This window comes from Psammomys obesus, unplaced genomic scaffold (assembly GCF_907164565.1).
Source record: "Psammomys obesus unplaced genomic scaffold, mPsaObe1.curated_primary_1811, whole genome shotgun sequence".
Lineage (NCBI taxonomy): Eukaryota > Metazoa > Chordata > Mammalia > Rodentia > Muridae > Psammomys > Psammomys obesus.
In genome coordinates, this window is record NW_026590701.1 from 6014322 (window position 1) to 6031728 (window position 17407).

At 40.3% G+C, this 17407-nt stretch overlaps 1 protein-coding gene across 1 annotated transcript in view; it reads left to right on the forward strand.

The window, feature by feature from the left end:
* The window catches only part of Myo3a (myosin IIIA), a 206125-nt gene that overhangs the window by 155706 nt on the left and 33012 nt on the right, over positions 1-17407 (forward strand). Inside the window, exons 26-28 of the mRNA XM_055608590.1 lie at positions 9889-10000; positions 12332-12494; positions 14095-14218. Coding sequence (XP_055464565.1) covers positions 9889-10000; positions 12332-12494; positions 14095-14218 — 399 coding nt within the window. The remainder of the gene's footprint in view (positions 1-9888; positions 10001-12331; positions 12495-14094; positions 14219-17407) is intronic.

Genomic DNA, 17407 nt, shown 5'->3' on the forward strand with positions numbered 1-17407 from the left:
AGAATTTTCTATCTATACACTTTCCAGTCTTCTTTTTCAAAGTATGCAAAGAAATATTAAGAGTAAAACAAAGCTTTGATTTTGATTGTTCAACAAATTCTGATTATGTCTACACCAAAATGAAGAGGAGGAGGAGGAAAAGGAAGAAGAGGAAAGCTGTAGCATGCTTTCTTTTTCCTGTGTAACTGTAGTCTGTCACCCGAGAGAAGCAACTAGGTAAAGGAGCCATTTGCTTGGGCTCATGGCTTCAGTGATTTCACTCCATGATCAGCTGGCTGTGCTCCTTTTAAACCTATGGCAAGGTAGAAATTTCATGGTGGGAAGGTAGGATGGAAGAAAGCTGCTGTCCTTGTGTCGGCCATGAAGTAGAGGGAGACTAAGAGAAAGACAATTGGGGGGGGGGGATAAGAGACAGGAATGCTGCACCCTTCAGGTGCAGGTGGGTGCAAGCAGGAGCCTCCATGCCTTCAAGTAGCTACTTCCTCCAATGAGATCCCAACTACTGGCAGTCACCAGCCACCCCACGGCGAAGGTAGTGCCCTTGTGACCGGCTTACCTCTTGGCAGCACCACTCCAACAGGCACAGAATCAGCCTTCAACCCCTGTGCCTCTGGGGGCACTTCTACCCAACCCATAACAATGTCTCAGCGATAGTCAACACAGTGAGAACTCTTTCCGATGACACTATTGTTTTTCAGCAATTCATCATAACTTTTTTTCTTTAAAAAATCCAAAAAGAAAAATGAAGGCAGTTTTTTTTAGAATGCCCTGAAATCAAGAACACCCTACTACTTTTTTTTAACATTTTTTTTTATTAATTACACTTTATTCATTTTATATCCCCCCATTAGCCCCTCCCTCCTCCCCTCCCGGTCCCACCCTCCCCCCTTTCTGCATGCATGCCCCTCCCCAAGTCCACTGATAGGGGAGGTCCTCCTCTCCTTCTTACTGATCTTAGTCTATCAGTTCTCATCAGAAGTGGCTGCATTGTCAGCGTTCTAGGTTATCTCCACACATAGTCCTTGGTTGGAGTATGAGTCTCTGGGAAGTTCCCTGTGTTCAAATTTTCTTGTTCTGTTGCTCTCCTTGTGGAGTTCCTGTCCTCTCCAGCTCTTACTATTTCCCACTTCTTACATAAAATTCCATTCACTCTGCCCATCGCTTGGCCATCAGGCTCAGCATCTGCTTTGACAGTCTATACTGCAGAAGCTTTCAGAGGCCCTCTGTGGCAGGTTCCAAGGTTGTTTCCTGTTTTCTTCTGGCTTTCAGAGGCCCTCTGTAGCAGCTTCCTAGGTTGTTTCCTGTTTTCTTTTTCTTCTGATGTCCATCCTCTTTGCCTTTCAGGATGGGGATTGAACATTTTAGTTAGGGTCCTCTCTTTTGCTTAGTTTGTTTAGATGTACAGATTTTAGTGGGTTTATTCTATGTTGTATGTTTATATGAGTGAATATATACCACGTGTGTCTTTTTGCTTCTGGGACAACTCACTCAGGATGATCCTTTCCAGGTCCCACCATTTACCTGCAAATTTCATGATTTCCTTATTTTTCATTGCTGAGTAATACTCCATTGTATAGATGTACCACAGTTTCTGCATCCATTTTTCAGTTGAGGGGCATCTGGGCTATTTCCAGCTTCTGGCTATTACAAATAAAGCTGCTACAAACATGGTTGAGCAAATGTCCTTTTTGTGTACTTGAGCCTCTTTGGAGTATATGCCTAGGAGTGGTATGGCTGGATCTTGAGGAAGCGCTATTCCTAGTTGTCTGAGAAAGCGCCAGATTGATTTCCAGAGTGGTTGTACAAGTTTACATTCCCACCAGCAGTGGAAAAGGGTTACCCTTTCTCCACAACCTCTCTAGCATGTGTTGTCCCTTGAGTTTTTCATCTTGGCCATTCTGATGGGTGTAAGGTGAAATCTCAGGGTTGTTTTGATTTGCATTTCCCTAATGGCTAATGAGGTTGAGCATTTCTTTAAGTGCTTCTCTGCCATTCGATATTCCTCTACAGAGAATTTTCTCTTTAGGTCTGTTCCCCATTTTTTAAGTGGATTGCTTGGTTTGCTGCTTTTCAGCTTCTTTAGTTGTTTATATATACTGGATATGAGTCCTCTGTCAGATAAACGGTTGGTGATGATTCTTTCCCAATCTGTAGGCAGTCGCTTTGTTTTGATGATGGTGTCCTTTGCTTTACAGAAGCTTTTCAATTTCATGAGGTCCCATTTATTGATTGTTGCTTTTAGAGCCTGTGCTGTTGGTGTTCTGTTCAGAAAGTTTTCTCCTGTACCAATGAGTTCTAGAGTATTCCCCACTTTTTTTTTCTAGCCGATTTAATGTGTCTGGTTTTATGTTGAGGTCTTTGATCCACTTGGACTTCAGTTTTGTGCAGGGTGATAAGTATGGATCTATTTTCATTTTTCTACATGTAGACATCCAGTTGGACCAGCACCATTTGTTGAAGATGCTATCTTTTTTCCATTGTATGGTTTTGGCATCTTTGTCAAAAATCAGGTGACCATAAGTGTGTGGGTTTATTTCTGGGTCTTCTGTTCAGTTCCATTGATCCAACATTCTGTTTCTATGCCAGTACCATGCAGTTTTTATAACTGTTGCTCTATAGTACAGCTTGAGATCAGGGATGGAGATACCTCCAGAAGATCTTTTATTGTAGAGGATTGTTTTAGCAATTCTGGGTTTCTTGTTATTCCATACGAAGTTGAGAATTTTTCTTTCCAGGTCTGTAAAGAACTGTGTTGGCAATTTGATGGGAAATGCAATAAATCTGTAGATTGCTTTTGGTAAGATGACCATTTTTACTATGTTAATCCTGCCAAGCCATGAGCATGGGAGATCTTTCCATCTTCTCATATCTTCTTCTAATTCTTTCTTCAGAGACTTGAAATTTTTTTTCATACAAGTCTTTGACTTGCTTGGTTAGGGTTACACCAAGGTACTGTATGTCATTTGTGGCTATTGTGAAGGGTGTTGTTTCTCTAATTTCTTTCTCAGCCCTTTTGTCTTTGGATACAGGAGTGATGCTGATTTTTTTGGAGTTAATTTTGTATCCGGCCACTTTGCTGAAGATGTTTATCAGCTGTAGGAGTTCCCTGGTAGAGTTTTTGGGGTCACTCATGTATACTATCATATCATCTGCAAATAGTGATACTTTGATTTCTTCCTTTCCCATCTGTATCCCCTTGATCTCTTTCAACTGTCTTATTGCTCTAGCAAGGACTTCCAGCACTATGTTGAAGAGATATGGAGAGAGTGGGCAGCCTTGTCTTGTCCCTGATTTCAATGGGATTGATTTAAGTTTCTCTCTGTTCAGTTTGATGTTGGCTATAGGCTTGCTGTATATCGCCTTTACTATATTTAGATATGTGCCTTGTTTCCCTGATCTCTCCAGTACTTTAAACATGAATGGAGGTTGGATTTTGTCAAATGCTTTTTCAGCATCTAGGGGGATTATCATGTGGTTTTTTTCTTTCAGTTTGTTAATATGGTAGATTACATTGATGGATTTCCGTATATTGAACCACCCCTGCATACCTGAGATAAAGCCTACTTGGTCATAGTAGATAATATCTTTGATGTGTTCTTGTATTTGGTTTGCAAGTATTTTGTTAAGTGTTTTTGCATCAATGTTCATAAGGGAGATTGGCCTGAAATTCTCTTTCTTTGTTGAGTCTTTGTGAGGATAAGGTACCAAGGTGACTGTTTTGTTGACCTGTCATTGGTTGAGAGTGGGGTGTTGAAGTCTCCCACTATTAATGTGTGGAGATTTATATGTGATTTAAATTTTATCAATGATTCTTTCACAAATTTGAGTGCTCTTTTATTTGGGGCATAGATGTTCAGGATTGTGATGTCTTCTTGGTGGAATTTTCCCTTGATGAGTATGAAGTGTCCTTCCCCATCTCTTTTTATTAATTTTGGTTGAAAGTCTATTTTATCAGATATTAGAATGGCTACTCCTGCTTGTTTCTTGGGTCCATTGGAAAATCGTCTTCCAACCTTTTACCCTCAGGTAATGTCTATCTTTGTGTCTTAGGTGTGTTTTTGTATGCAACAGATTGCTGGGTTTTGTTTACGTATTCATTCTGTTAATCTGTGTCTTTTTACTGGAGAGTTGAGCCCATTGATGTTGAGAGAGATTAATGACCAGTGGCTGTTAGATCCTTTGATATTGATGTTGGCTGTGTTCATAAGGTTGTATGCTTGGTTGCTTTTTGTTTTACTGTAGTAAGGTTATTTATTTCCTGTGTTTTCTTGACAGAAGCTCATTTTCTTGGGTTGTATTTTCCCTTCCAGTGTCTTCTGTAATGCTGGATTTGTGTGTAGGTATTGTTGAAATTTGTTTTTGTCATTGAATATCTTGTTTTCTCCGTCTATGAGGACTGAGAGTTTTGCAGGGTATAGTAGCCTGGGTTGACATCTGTTTTCTCTTAGGGTCTGCATGATATCTGTCCAGGCCCTTCTGGCTTTCATAGTTTCTGTTGAAAAGTCAGGTGTGATTCTAATGGGTTTGCCGTTATATGTTACTTGGCCTTTTTCCCTTGCAGCTTTTAGTATTTTTTTCTTTGTTCTGTATACTTACTGTTTTGATTATTATGTGGCGGGAGGATTTTCTTTTCTGGTCAAATTTGTTGGGTGTTCTGTAGGCCTCATGTATCCTTATTGGCTTCTCCTTTAACTTGGGGAAATTTTCTTCAATGATTTTGTTGAAAATATTTTCTGGGCCTTGGAGAAGGGAGTCTTCTTTTTCCTCTATTCCTATTATTCTTAGGTTTTGTCTTTTCATATTGTCTTGGATTTCTTGGACGGTCTGTGTCAGGAATTTTTTGGATTTAACATTTTCTTTGACAGATACATCGATTTCTTCCATTGTATCTTCTACACCTGAGATTCTTTCTTCCATCTCTTGTAGTCTGTTGGTTATGCTTACCTCTGTAGTTCCTGTTTTCTTCCCTAAATTCTTCCTCTCCATTATTTCCTCCATTTGTGTTTTCTTTAATTTTTCCAGTTCTATCTTCAGGTCTTGAGTTGTTTTGTTTACTTCCTTTTCTTTTAGTTCCTTCAACTCTGTTTCTTTTATTTCTTTCAGTGATTTAATTATTTCTTCTCTGAAGGCCGCAAGCTGTTTGGCTGCATCTTCCCGTATTTCTTCACGGATGGCCATAATCTGCTTGTCTTTAACTTCCTCCATTTCTTTACGGATAGCCATGATCTGTTTGGTTTTATCTTCCTCTAATTCTTTATGTATTTTATTTGTTTCCTCTATCATCCTCTTCATCAGCATAGATGTAAGGTCATCTTCTTGATTTTCTATTATGCTGCGTTGTCCAGGGCTGTTCGCCCCTGGATGGCTGGATTCTGGAGATGCCATATTGCTCTGTCTTTTGTTGGTTGAGCTTTTAAGCTGACCTCTACCCACTGGGCTGATTTAGGTGTTGGCTATTAGTTTCTGTGCTTCCTGGAGTCCTGAGGTAGGGAGAATCCCCTTGACTGGAAGATGATTTTTCCTGAAGGAGTCCTCCTCTGCTTTTTGGTTATGGTCACTGTATGGCCAGTGTTTCTCAGGAATTGCCACTGCTCACCTCAGGTGTATAGCCCTGAGTAGTAGCTGTGGTCTTTGTTAGGCAGGGGGGGATCTCCTCTTACCCATAGAACTTCTCAAGACAGCTGCCCCACTGCTGGGTTTCTCGTTATAAATTTAGTGAGCTGCTGCTGTTACAGTTTTCCAGGTACAGTCCTCTTGAAGAACCTGCTGATTCCCTAGCTGTGGGGTTTTCTCCCAACAGGGAAACTCAGTCTGTTATCCTGGGGCACACAGTTCTGTCCAGGAAATTGAGAGGTGTGCCCAGCAAGTCTCTGGGCCAGAGGCTGAGTGCTTCGCTCTGGGCCTGGAGAATGTGCACCTAGGTTGAGTTGGCGCCTGGGGGCGCCGCTCTGGTCTGGAGGCTGGGTGCCTCACTCTGGACCAGAAGCTGTGTGTCCCTGTCTGGGATGACGGCTGCAGGCACTGCTCTGGTCCAGATGCTGTGGGTGCAGCCCTCTTGAAGGACCAGGGATTCCCACAGTTTTGTCAGTCTACCTAGGGATAACTGGTTGATCCTTGGCACAGTATCTGAGGGCTGCTATAATGGCTCTCTGGCTTTTGTAGGTCTGAGGATGCAGCTGTGTGTCCCAGTGCCCTAGGGGAACTCAATAATGGCGGCTGAGCACAGCGCTCCTGCCTGCATTAGAAAGCTAGAGCCTAGAGTCTGCATGAATCCAGAAAGTCTTTTGGTGCTGGGTGTCCTGAGCGTTAGACCTGATGCTCCCCTCTGCTGGGGGTTTCCTCCTGCCAGAGACACTCAGTCTTTGCTTTGGGGACTGCTGTTCTGTCTGAGGTGGCGAGTAGAACCCACAGGCACAGATGCCCACCTGTGGCTCCGCCTTTCTGGCCTTTGGGAGTCTGGGTGTCTGCCTAAACTGGATAATTTTCCCGAGACCTTTTCGGGGTGGGGGTGTCGGCTTAGTGCTCTGAGATCAGACCAGCCGTTTCTCTCCCTGTGGGTTTGCACCTGACCATGAAATGCATTCTCTGGTGCCCTGGTGCCCTGGGGCCCACAGTTCTATCTGAGGTGGCAAATCAGGCATGTAGGCAGGGCTCTGTGCAGGTGCCTGGGTCCCTGACTTTGGCTCCAGGCTGGTTCCTGTGGCACCTGTGGAACCCGAATCTTTTCCAGGGGATGTCTGGGTGACCTAAGGTCGGTCCCAATCATTTCCTGCTCCATGGGGTTATCTCTCGACTGGAAAATCCAGTCTGTGATGTTCTGGGCCCACAGTTCAGTCTGGGACCGTGACCAGATCGCACTGGCGGGTAGCTCTGGGCTGGTGACCAAGCGCCTGGCGGAACCAGGATCTCTTCCGCGGTTTAGCCTGGTGAGTTAAAGCTGATCGAATCCCCCACCATGGGGTATCCTCTCACCTGAGAAACACAACCACTTGTGTTTTATGGCCGCGAGTTCTGATTGCTGGTCACTGTGCCAATCCTGCTGTGCTGCTGCTCAGAATGAGAGTCCTCCTGGCGCTGCCATCTTGCCCCGCCTCTCACCCTACCACTTTTTCATGATATATATTAAAATTACATTTTTATTCTAGATTATATATTTCATAAATATATGCATTTTCATAAAAGTTTAAGGCCAACTTTATAGATTTAAATATTAGAGTTCAGAAATAGAGTTGAATTGAGCTACTTTCTGTAGCTTAGTCCCAAATTTGTATATAAATAAGAAATCTTAAAATATTGAAATTTTTACTTAACCAGTAGATAAATACTCAGTTTTGTGCATGAAAGTACATAATCTAAAAATATTAGATATTAGATCTAAAGAAATTTTCAGGTTAAAATTAAAATTTGATTTATTATCATGCTTTCATGATTTATAAAGAGAGTAGACCTTTCATCAATGTTAATATAAATACCATTGCAAGAATATCTCTGGAGTAAACACTCTAACACCAACGAGAGTGGACGAGACAAGACATATTTACCAGGGCACCAAACCCAAGACCTTGAAAGGCTTCACTCCAAATCCAGTTTGCATTTTATATTATAAAACCACAAAGTGTGTCAAGCAATCAAGTGGGACTTTTTCCAGAAGTGAAGTGTATACAGCAGTTAGTTTGGGGAACCTTTGTTTTTTAAAGGCATATGACAGATAAAAGCTTTTGTGGTCAGGTTGCTAAGGGTAATAACTGTTGTTTCAGCTCTTCCTCTGAGTCCTTCTGAGTCCTTCTGGAGTCATGCTTGGCAATAACAGTACAAGCAGTACTTTATGTAAATCACTAAATAAATCCATAAGTCAGTATCTAATAATTGGTCTTTTTACCTTATTCTACATAAACATCACAAATATGGTATATATATATGCTAACCACTGTGCTAGCAGCTATGGAGACACAGTTTTAAAACTGGCTTATTCTGAGTGATATTAGTAATATTTAAGGCAGCAGTACCAGCAGCTCTTCTCCTGTGCCACACTGCCTGTGAGTAACGGCTCAAGTCCCCCTCATGCCACCTTAGTAATGACCTTTTAAAAATTATAAAAAGTCCATACAAAGGGAAGCTGCTTTTACATAAAATTCTAGCAAAGTATTTCCACAGAACTGGACTCAACGGGCAGACCCCACAGAGCGTATCACTAACAGCCTTAAGAGCCAGCAGAGACGACCATGCCCCTGTGTGATGAGTTTCTCTCCAGAAAGGCTCTTAAGGCTGTCAGTGAGAAGACCTCTCTGCAGCTGTGCTAGACCAGCACAAGCAAAAGCCAGAATATCCTTCTGAAATTTCAAGCTTCTCCACCACTGAGCTCTGCTAGGATATGCCACAAGCTCCCACTCTTCAGCGCAGCAGGCCACCACTGCCTCCCCTGGCATGGTTTACCTTCGGCAGGCTCAGCCTTGGTAACCTCTGCTTTGTAACCAGCTGCCTCTTCCTCAGAGCAGCTGCGGGGGCAGCCCAGGAACAGGATGGCCTTTCCCCTCCCTCTGGACTCAAAGCCTTTCCAGAGTCAAGCTCTACTTGAAGCTAACTCAATAATATGCCTTCAATGTGTTTTATATTATTTGATTGTCTTTTTGTAGAAATAAAATTTGACCTTAGAATTTATCATAAAAACAAAAAAGATTGATTTGGGCTTCCAGTCCACTGGTTGGCTCCATGACTTTGGACCTATGATGGCATATCACACTAAAATGTTTGAATAAAACCAGTTCCCTGTGGAAGCCAGGAAGTAAAGACAAAAGAAAAAGGAGGGGGATGGGGTCGCAATAGCCTCTTTAAGGGCACATCCCAGTAACCTGAAGACCTCCCTCTACGACACCTCTTAGGAGTCCTACAGTCTTCCAAAAGCTGCTCCACAGAACAGGTCTTTAACACATGGATCATCAGAGACATGTAAGTTCAAAACTATAGCACAGAGGTTTTTACTGTTTTGTTTGGTTTTCAAATAAACCCTATCCTAAGATCCAGAAACATCAACTCCATCTCATAGTGAAATCTTTGCAGTCATTTGGCTCACAATCCCCTAAGCAGAATTTGCTGATGGCAAAATAGTATAATAGGTTCTAGTTTGCTTTCTGTTACTGTGACAAAACACTGACAAAAATCAAATTCAGGAAGAAAGGGTTTATTTTAGCTTACAGGTTATAGTCTATCATAGAGGAAGGCCAAGGCAGGAACCCAAGGGAGAGCTTGAAGGACTAACCAACAGAAGACCAGTGTTTACTGACTTGTTCCCAGGTGCATGTTAACTAGCTTTCTTATACAGCTGGGACCCTGCCTAGGATGACACCAGTCACAGTGGCTTTCTTAAATTGGTTAGCAATCAAGAAAATGCCCCCCTAGACATGGCCATATGCAAACCTGATCCAGGCAGTCCTTTAACTACGTTTCTCTCTTCTCAGGTGTCTCAGGTTGACAATGCAGCTTAGCCATTACAAAGCTCCTGCTTTAAACTCACACTCAGCATTGAACCGAAGTCTCTCATTTACTAAATATTCGCCTTCAAAGTGGTTTAACTTCTACAGGCCTTCAACTTTATTTTCTAGTAATCTGAGCACACAGATCATAAACGTTTTATTTTCATGCGTTCATGAGTAACAGAAGATTTCCTGTACATGACGTTTATGACTAGAACCAGGAGGAGTGGTACCACAGAGGGCTCTAGATGTCTGTCTGTAGCGGTTTCACCCTGCCGTTGTTCGGGGGATATCTAAGAGAGCCAAGCATTAAATCTGGTAGTCTCGTCCCTTCAACGTGACAAAGGTAGCCCGTGGCTACCACACCTGAGATGTTGGGCTGCTGCATAAACCAACCAGCCATTTTTGTCATTTTCAGGTATTACGTTCTCTGCTACAAATGGAGTGAAGAGCCCCCAGTGAGCCCAGACACCTGCGCTGCCATTTTGGAAAAGGCTGGTCTTGATAACTGGGCTCTTGGAAAAACAAAAGTACTGTTTTCATGTCATTTTGGTGGGGAAATGATGACTAGATTTGTAGGATTAGTAACAGTTTACTATGGTTGAAACTATTATGAATTTTTTAGAGAACATATAAAATTGGGGGTGAAACTTTTAATTCATAAGGCCTTCCCTAAAGAAGATAAAACACTTGCTGGGAACGATACTGCCCACAGTGGCCAGACCTTCTTATGCTGTGATTCCCAGACACGCCCACAGGCAAACCTGATGCACACAATGTGTAAAAATTTTATTTCAAAGATTTATTCAAAAGAAAAACCCCAGTGACCCTGACAGTAAGTATACTTAACTTCAAATGGTGTTTGAAAACAAACTGATGTATTTTTCTGTGAGAGGGACCAGGGACTTACTGTGAATGTCTCACTGGCCTGAAACTCACTTTCATAGTCCAGGCTGCCCTTGAGCTCATGGAGATGCACCTACTTCTGTCTCCAGAGTTGAGATTAAAGGCACGCACTGCCATGCCCAACTGTCGTTTTATTTATTTTATCACTTAGAGTCAGAAAGCTAGTATAAAGATCAGAATGAAATTCCTGCTTCTCTTCTTTTTAGCTAAATTCTTACTTGATCTCTATTGTAAACTTGAAGTTTATCTTAAGTAAATATTTAGCATCATCTTGAGTACTGGTGCATATATTGTTAACTTTGGGAGCCTGGAGGGTCGGAACTGCTTTTCTAAAAAAAAGAAAAACATCGTCTTGACTATGGAAGTCAAACAGGCAGCTGTTTGGAAAAAAAGATACATTGGACCTTGCACATGTCGTTATAGCATCTTAATCCCCCTTCATTCTAAATATGTCTTGGAAGTTTATCAGATATTCCCCAAGACAGGATAGAGGAAAGGATAAAGCTAGAGTAAAGAAATATTCAAGACTGACCATTCAAGAATAACTATTCTCAGCCATCCTATCAGGACCAAAACAAACACCTTCATTTGAAAAAAAAAAAAATCTGAATATGGTGTCCTGGGAATAGGAAGAGAAGAGAGAATTTCATGATGGTAGTATCACGTAACAATCTGAGGGATTTTCTGAACACCTGCCTTACACTCATTAAAACTTGATAAGTTTTTTGAATACTTTGATAAGAATTCAAGGTGCTCAGAGGATATATTTTTTATTCAAACCATTTTCTATAAAATGCTCACAAAGATGAACTCTGTTAGGCTAAAATTTCATCATTTATGGTCAGAAATGCATGTGTAACTTCAAATGGAGTTTTAACCTGTAAAAAGACCCTTTGACTGCCAGTTCTGCATGATATTTAAATAGCATTTTAAAGCTATTTGTATTTTTCCACTTCACCTTTCCAACTCATTAACATGGATAAAAGTGTTTAATATAAGAACATTTCTAATGCTATGCAAAAATGATGACCTTTTTAAACACATTGAATTTTAAATGAATTGTCAACAACAGAATGAACTAAATATATTAACATCTAGAATCCTGTAGAAATTAAAATTGAATTCAATCAAAATCCATAATGCCCAGCTGTTTGCTTGAAGTTCCAGGCTCCTACATTCAATGGCATGCTGAGAGAATTCTGTAGTCAAGATTACCATATCTTATGACTCAGCTATAATATTTGATTTTAAGTAATTTTCTTAAAGGGCACAATGACCTCTTTGAGGTGACCTCTGTTGACGAATTTATATTAAAAGAAAGAAAGGCATTACCTTAACGTATCACTTAAGGGTGAGGCTAAAAATTTTACATGTGCAGAATGCCTTTGGTCTTAAGGCTCCTGCCTCGCCCAAGTTCAAGTTAACTTTTGAATGATCTGAAGTCAGCCCATATTTAGTTTACTGTGACAGTTGCTGATTCTGATGGGACCCTCTCTCTGCCTTATTTTTCCCACTGACAATGCTTTGAGAGTCCCTTGCTATATTTACCTTTTTATAGTCATCAGATAAAGAAATGCAGTAAGTTCTTAAGAATATTTTGATGAATGAATATTTAGTGAATAAACTGCCCTTTAATTTACAGATAGATTTGTATGATTTTTAAATTTTGGAGAGAACATTGTCTCTAAAATGTTTTAAACACTAAACTGTGCTTAACCCAGAATATATGATGCTAAATATTTGCTAGAAAGAGCTCAGAATCCCCCATTCTTATTATCAGATTCAAAAGACAAGTTTTCTTTAAACATCAAAATCTAAATGACAGCCAAGCTCAAAAGCAAATAGGTCTTCCACAGCCTGAACAGGTTCAACATGCAATCTGTTCTTACATAATACATGACCACTGAGTACCTGTGTGCCATGATCTCACTGCAGTTTGTTTTAATTCTCTTAAGGTGTTTCTTAAGTATTACCACGTGGAACAGTTGAATCTAATGAGAAAGGAAGCTATTGACAAGCTTGTTTTGATTCAAGCCTGTGTCAGAGCATTCTTGGGTTCAAGAAGATACAAAAAGCTACAGCAGAAGAGGAAAGACAGTGCTTTAATAATACAGTTAGGTAATCACCAAGAAGATCTTGCAATGTAAAAACTTTCATTTCATATTTATATATGATCATAAATCAAATCTTATAGTACTTCCTATGGACAGACCTCCAATCTTCACATGACTTTCGTGTTTATTCCCTTATTTACTCTAAATTAGATTGTTACAGTGATTGACACTTTTAATATTTGAATAAGTGTTTTATTTTAAATTAAATAATTTAAGGTTTTGAGTTTCCTGTAAAAGATTAATGAAACACAGTTGACCAATCCTGCTTGATGTGGCAAATGATTGGATTAATTACAGGCTCATATTAAAGGATCATATTAAGATACAATAGCTCATTACACAATAAGATTTCTCCTACTCTATTCCAAAGGTTAAAATTGTCATCATTTTTAACAATTTAATTAAATTTTATTTTGTTAAAAGGCATCCATGTCTCTGTATTAACTCATGAAAGTGATACATAGGACCAAACCTAACAAATTTCTATTAAAATATATCAGTAGACTTTGGATTTTGCTATTTTTGTCTTTAAAATCATATGTAAATTTAAATCATGTCTAGGATGACTTGCCACAGTATTTTTTTAAAAAATGACTAAATTGCCATTATGAAAAATGTATTTTACTTTCATTTTGACATTTCATTTCTGATATATTGTTTCATTTTAACTGCTAGCCTAGGCTCACTAAATTGATTTTTAGCTCACTGACATACACAGCCACATTCTAAAGAACATTCACATGGTGAACATGATAGATAACTGTTGAACAACCCATGTTATGTTCCCAGTTCCATCAGTCAATAATGGGTCATCATTTCTTTTTTGGAATTTCAAACTGTTAATTTGTCCCCAAGACATTAAAGTACTTTGGGATCTCATCCTCAATTCTGAATTGAGTTCTATCAAATTCTTCTCCAGATATTGTATTACATGAATTGCATAAAGCTCTAATTAAAATCTGATTTTCATAACTCATTTGTCAGTTAACATTTCCTGATAAGAATTGAGACTTGTTCATTCCAAGTTGTTGGACTAGTCCACTGTTGTGAAGAAATGGGCCTGAGTTTTTCTTTGAGAAGCTCTCCTGACAGTGAAATATTACTGGATATATATATATATATATATATATATATATATATATATATATATATATATATATAACTGGATATATATATATATACATATATATATATATATATATATCCACTGGATATATATTTCAAAGTGAAACTTTGAAAATGGTATTCTAAAATATCTATGACTCCAGGATGAGTGGTTAAAATGCCCATACTAAAATGTGGATAAGTAAGGACTTACCTACGAAGACCTGAGCACAGCAAAAAGGAGATAATTTTCAGCAAAGGAGCATGCTGCCCTTCACGTTCTCAATATCTGCCACTGTAGTTCCATAACAATTCCATTACTGCAGTTTATATCTAAAATTGTCTTGTTAATGAGCCCCCATTTTTTGTAAACTGAATTATTTGTCATCTTTATTTTCATTTTCCTCTGTGACAATGGCAGTCAGAATTACCAGTTTGCATTCACTTAATAATCTTTCCTTTCTTGTGATAACCACTACTCTGTTCCTTATGTGTTTCAGCTGCAAGAAGACACCTCATGAAAAAACAAGGAAAAGAAACTGCTAATGTGAAAAATGCAGCAGTCATGAACATTCAGACTAATGAGCAGGAATTTGACTACAAGAAAAACTTTAAAACTAAACGGTACAATGATGCGCTTTCTAAAACTATTTTGTCAACAAGGTGTTTCAAGTTCTTGGAATAATGTTCCCAGTCTTTGTTGTTCCTGTCTGGGTTCCTGATCCTGATATGTCAAACACCAGCGAACACACAGCCCCTTTGGTTGCTTGGGAGTTCCTGGGCATCTTACACACCTGGTCACACGTTCATTCCCAGAAGGCTCCCAACCCCTCAGCTTCTAAGGAGCAGCTCTCTGGCAATTCTACCTTAAGGTCTGGGTGTCCCTTGATGATAATCCTTTTGATACCCCCAATCCCATCTCCATCCCCATCTAATGCTTCTGAGCCCTCTCATTTATTCCTATGGCGTAGCAGCCAATACACCATCAGCCTAAGCCACAGTCACCTGCTACCTTTCTTCCTCCCCTGAACCTTTCTAGGCATGTTTCCAAGAGCCTATTAGCAGGGCCACAAGAGTTTACTTATTCTGTAGACCTTATGATAGGGAATGGAGAGAAAGAGATAAAAAAATAAAAGTCCTTATCCTCCAATGACTCACAGCATCATCAAAAAGAATATGACCAACAAATGGCTAGAAAGATTGGCTGGCTCTGATGTATATATGGAATGTCATGGTGAAGCACTTACCCGGTGCCCTGAGTTCAATCCTCAGTCGTAGAGAGGAAAACTGTCATTTAGCTATATAAAGAACATGGAGGAGCGAAGTGTAGAGAATTCTGTCTTGATTGCTACAGATAAATAAGGTAAAACAGCTTTGGTCCACGTAGTGAAATGAATTGATGAGCCATTAAGATCACTTTGCAGGTAGCTTCACACCCTTGGACCTCAAGGGCAGAGTTAGCCATGGAAAAGCAAGAGATTAAGATGGAGGAAGAGATGGTGCCCCTTCATCTCCACTCAACGACATGTGTTACTCTCACACCCAGCACTCAAGCCAACACTGAGCTTACGCGCAAGTGCTACCTCCCCTGCCTTCACGCACACGCTCTCTGTACCACACAGGCTGACCTCATGTCCTTACTTAACAAACAGTGATGTTGATTTGAAATGTAGAGGCATCTTATATTTCAGGTTTTTTGTGCTTAGAGACTTATGCATGTGCCCTTTGATGTTGCCTGTAATGGTCCAAATGATGTGTTAACTGGCCTACAAACCCCCGAAAGACCTCATGTCTGCCTCAGGAGCAGCACCTATGTGATAGGAAAGAGAAAATATAAACTGGTGGCATATAGGAGAAAGATGGACTAATTTTACTACATTTAGAAATAATTATTGCTTGTAGATATTACATGACTCAAGGAAATCTGCAGTTCAATTATATAGCAATTTGCTTCCACCTTTCTTCCGAAGACACCAAGGATTTGTTTTCAGTTTACAGACACTGATAATTTTTATTTCTTCTTCTCTCATATATTACATCCTGAACAGTTTCTCTTCCCTCCTCTCCCTTAGCCCTCCACTACCTCTTTCCTTCATCTACTCCTCCATTTCTCTTCAGAAAAGGGCAGGCCTCCCATTGGTTCTCAACCAAAAATGGTTTATCAAGTTGCCCTAAGACAAGGCACCTCCTCTTGTATTAAGGCTGGATGAGACAAACCCATACAGAAAAAAAAAGGTCCCAAAGGAAGACAAAAGAGTCAGAGACAGCCCCTGCTCCCATTGTTAGGAGTCCCATGGTAAGACCAAGGTTCACAACCGGAATGTATAGGCAGAAAGCCTAGGTCAGTCCAAGCAGGCTCTCTGAGTGTTGGTTCAGCTTCTGTGAGGCCCTATGAGACTAAGTTAGTTAATTCTGTGGGCTTTCATTGGTGTCCTTGACTGGTCTGGTTCTTACACTCTCCTCTCCCACCTTCTTAAGTATTCCCTGAGCCCTGCCTAATGTTTGGCTGTGGGTCTCTGCATTTGTTTCCATCAGTTGCTGAATGAAGCCTTTCTGATGACAATGATGTCCCCTAGGCAGTGTCATGGGTGGGCTCCTCTCATGACATGGATCTCAAGCTGTACCGGTCATTAGTACACTTGTGTTAGTACACAGTTAGTACACAGTTGTGTACCACTCCCACAATCTGTGCCCCCTTTATCCCAGGACAGGTTGTAGGTCAAAGGTTTGAGGCTGGTTGGCGTCCCGGTCCCTCCATTGGAAGTCTTGCCTGGTTAGAGGAGATGGCCAGTTCAGGCTCCATAGCCCCAATGCCAGCAGTCTTAGCTACGGTCACCCTCGCAGATCCCTGAGAGTGAACACTGCACCAGGTTTCTAGCTCATCCTGAGACACCTCCCAGTTCCTCCCAGTTGTCTCAATTTTCCCATCCTCACCCAACTTGATCCCTCCTGTTTTCACCCCCACCCAGCCCCAGCTCCCCCGAAATATCTATTCTTTTCCTCAGGGAGATCTGTGCATCACCCTAGACACCTCCCTCACCTTGTTACGCGGCTTCTCTGGGTCCGTGGACTGTAGCCTGGTTATCCTCTACAGCTAATATCCTCTGCTAAGTGAGTGCACACCATGTGTGTCTTTCCAGGTTGGGGTACGTCACGCAGGGTGATTGGTTTCTAGTTCCAGCCACTTGCCTGCAAATTTCATAATATTGTTTTTTAACAGCTGAGTAATACTGCATTGTATTGAAAATGTGCCACATTTTCAATCAGGTTATAAAGTGAATAAATTATAAAACACACACACACACACACATACACACACACACACAGACCTTGAGAACTAAAACTAAACTCTTGCAGGAGTTTGGGGGCAATAATCCATATTTAAATGAAAAAATGTACCACATCCAGGTTGTTTCCAGTTTCTGGTTATTATGAATAAAGCTGCTATGATCAGAAAGTTACTGTCTACAAATTTCCCTATGGGGTACAAAAGTATTAATAAGAAACTATCCCCACATAATCCATGATGAAATAGTTGACACTGGACAGATTAATCACACAAGCAGACATTAAAAACTTAGAAGAGTATTGATAATTTTTACCATCAAAAACTGATATGTTTGAGGAGATGAGTAGGATTAATCTGATTGGATATATGTCAATGTATAAAAACCACATAGTACTCCATTAATATGCAGTTATATGTTTTTATAAATCATATAAAGAGATAGATTAGAGAAATGATAGATTAGATAGAGATGGTAGGTAGATAGATAGATAGATAGATAGATAGATAGATAGATAGATAGATAG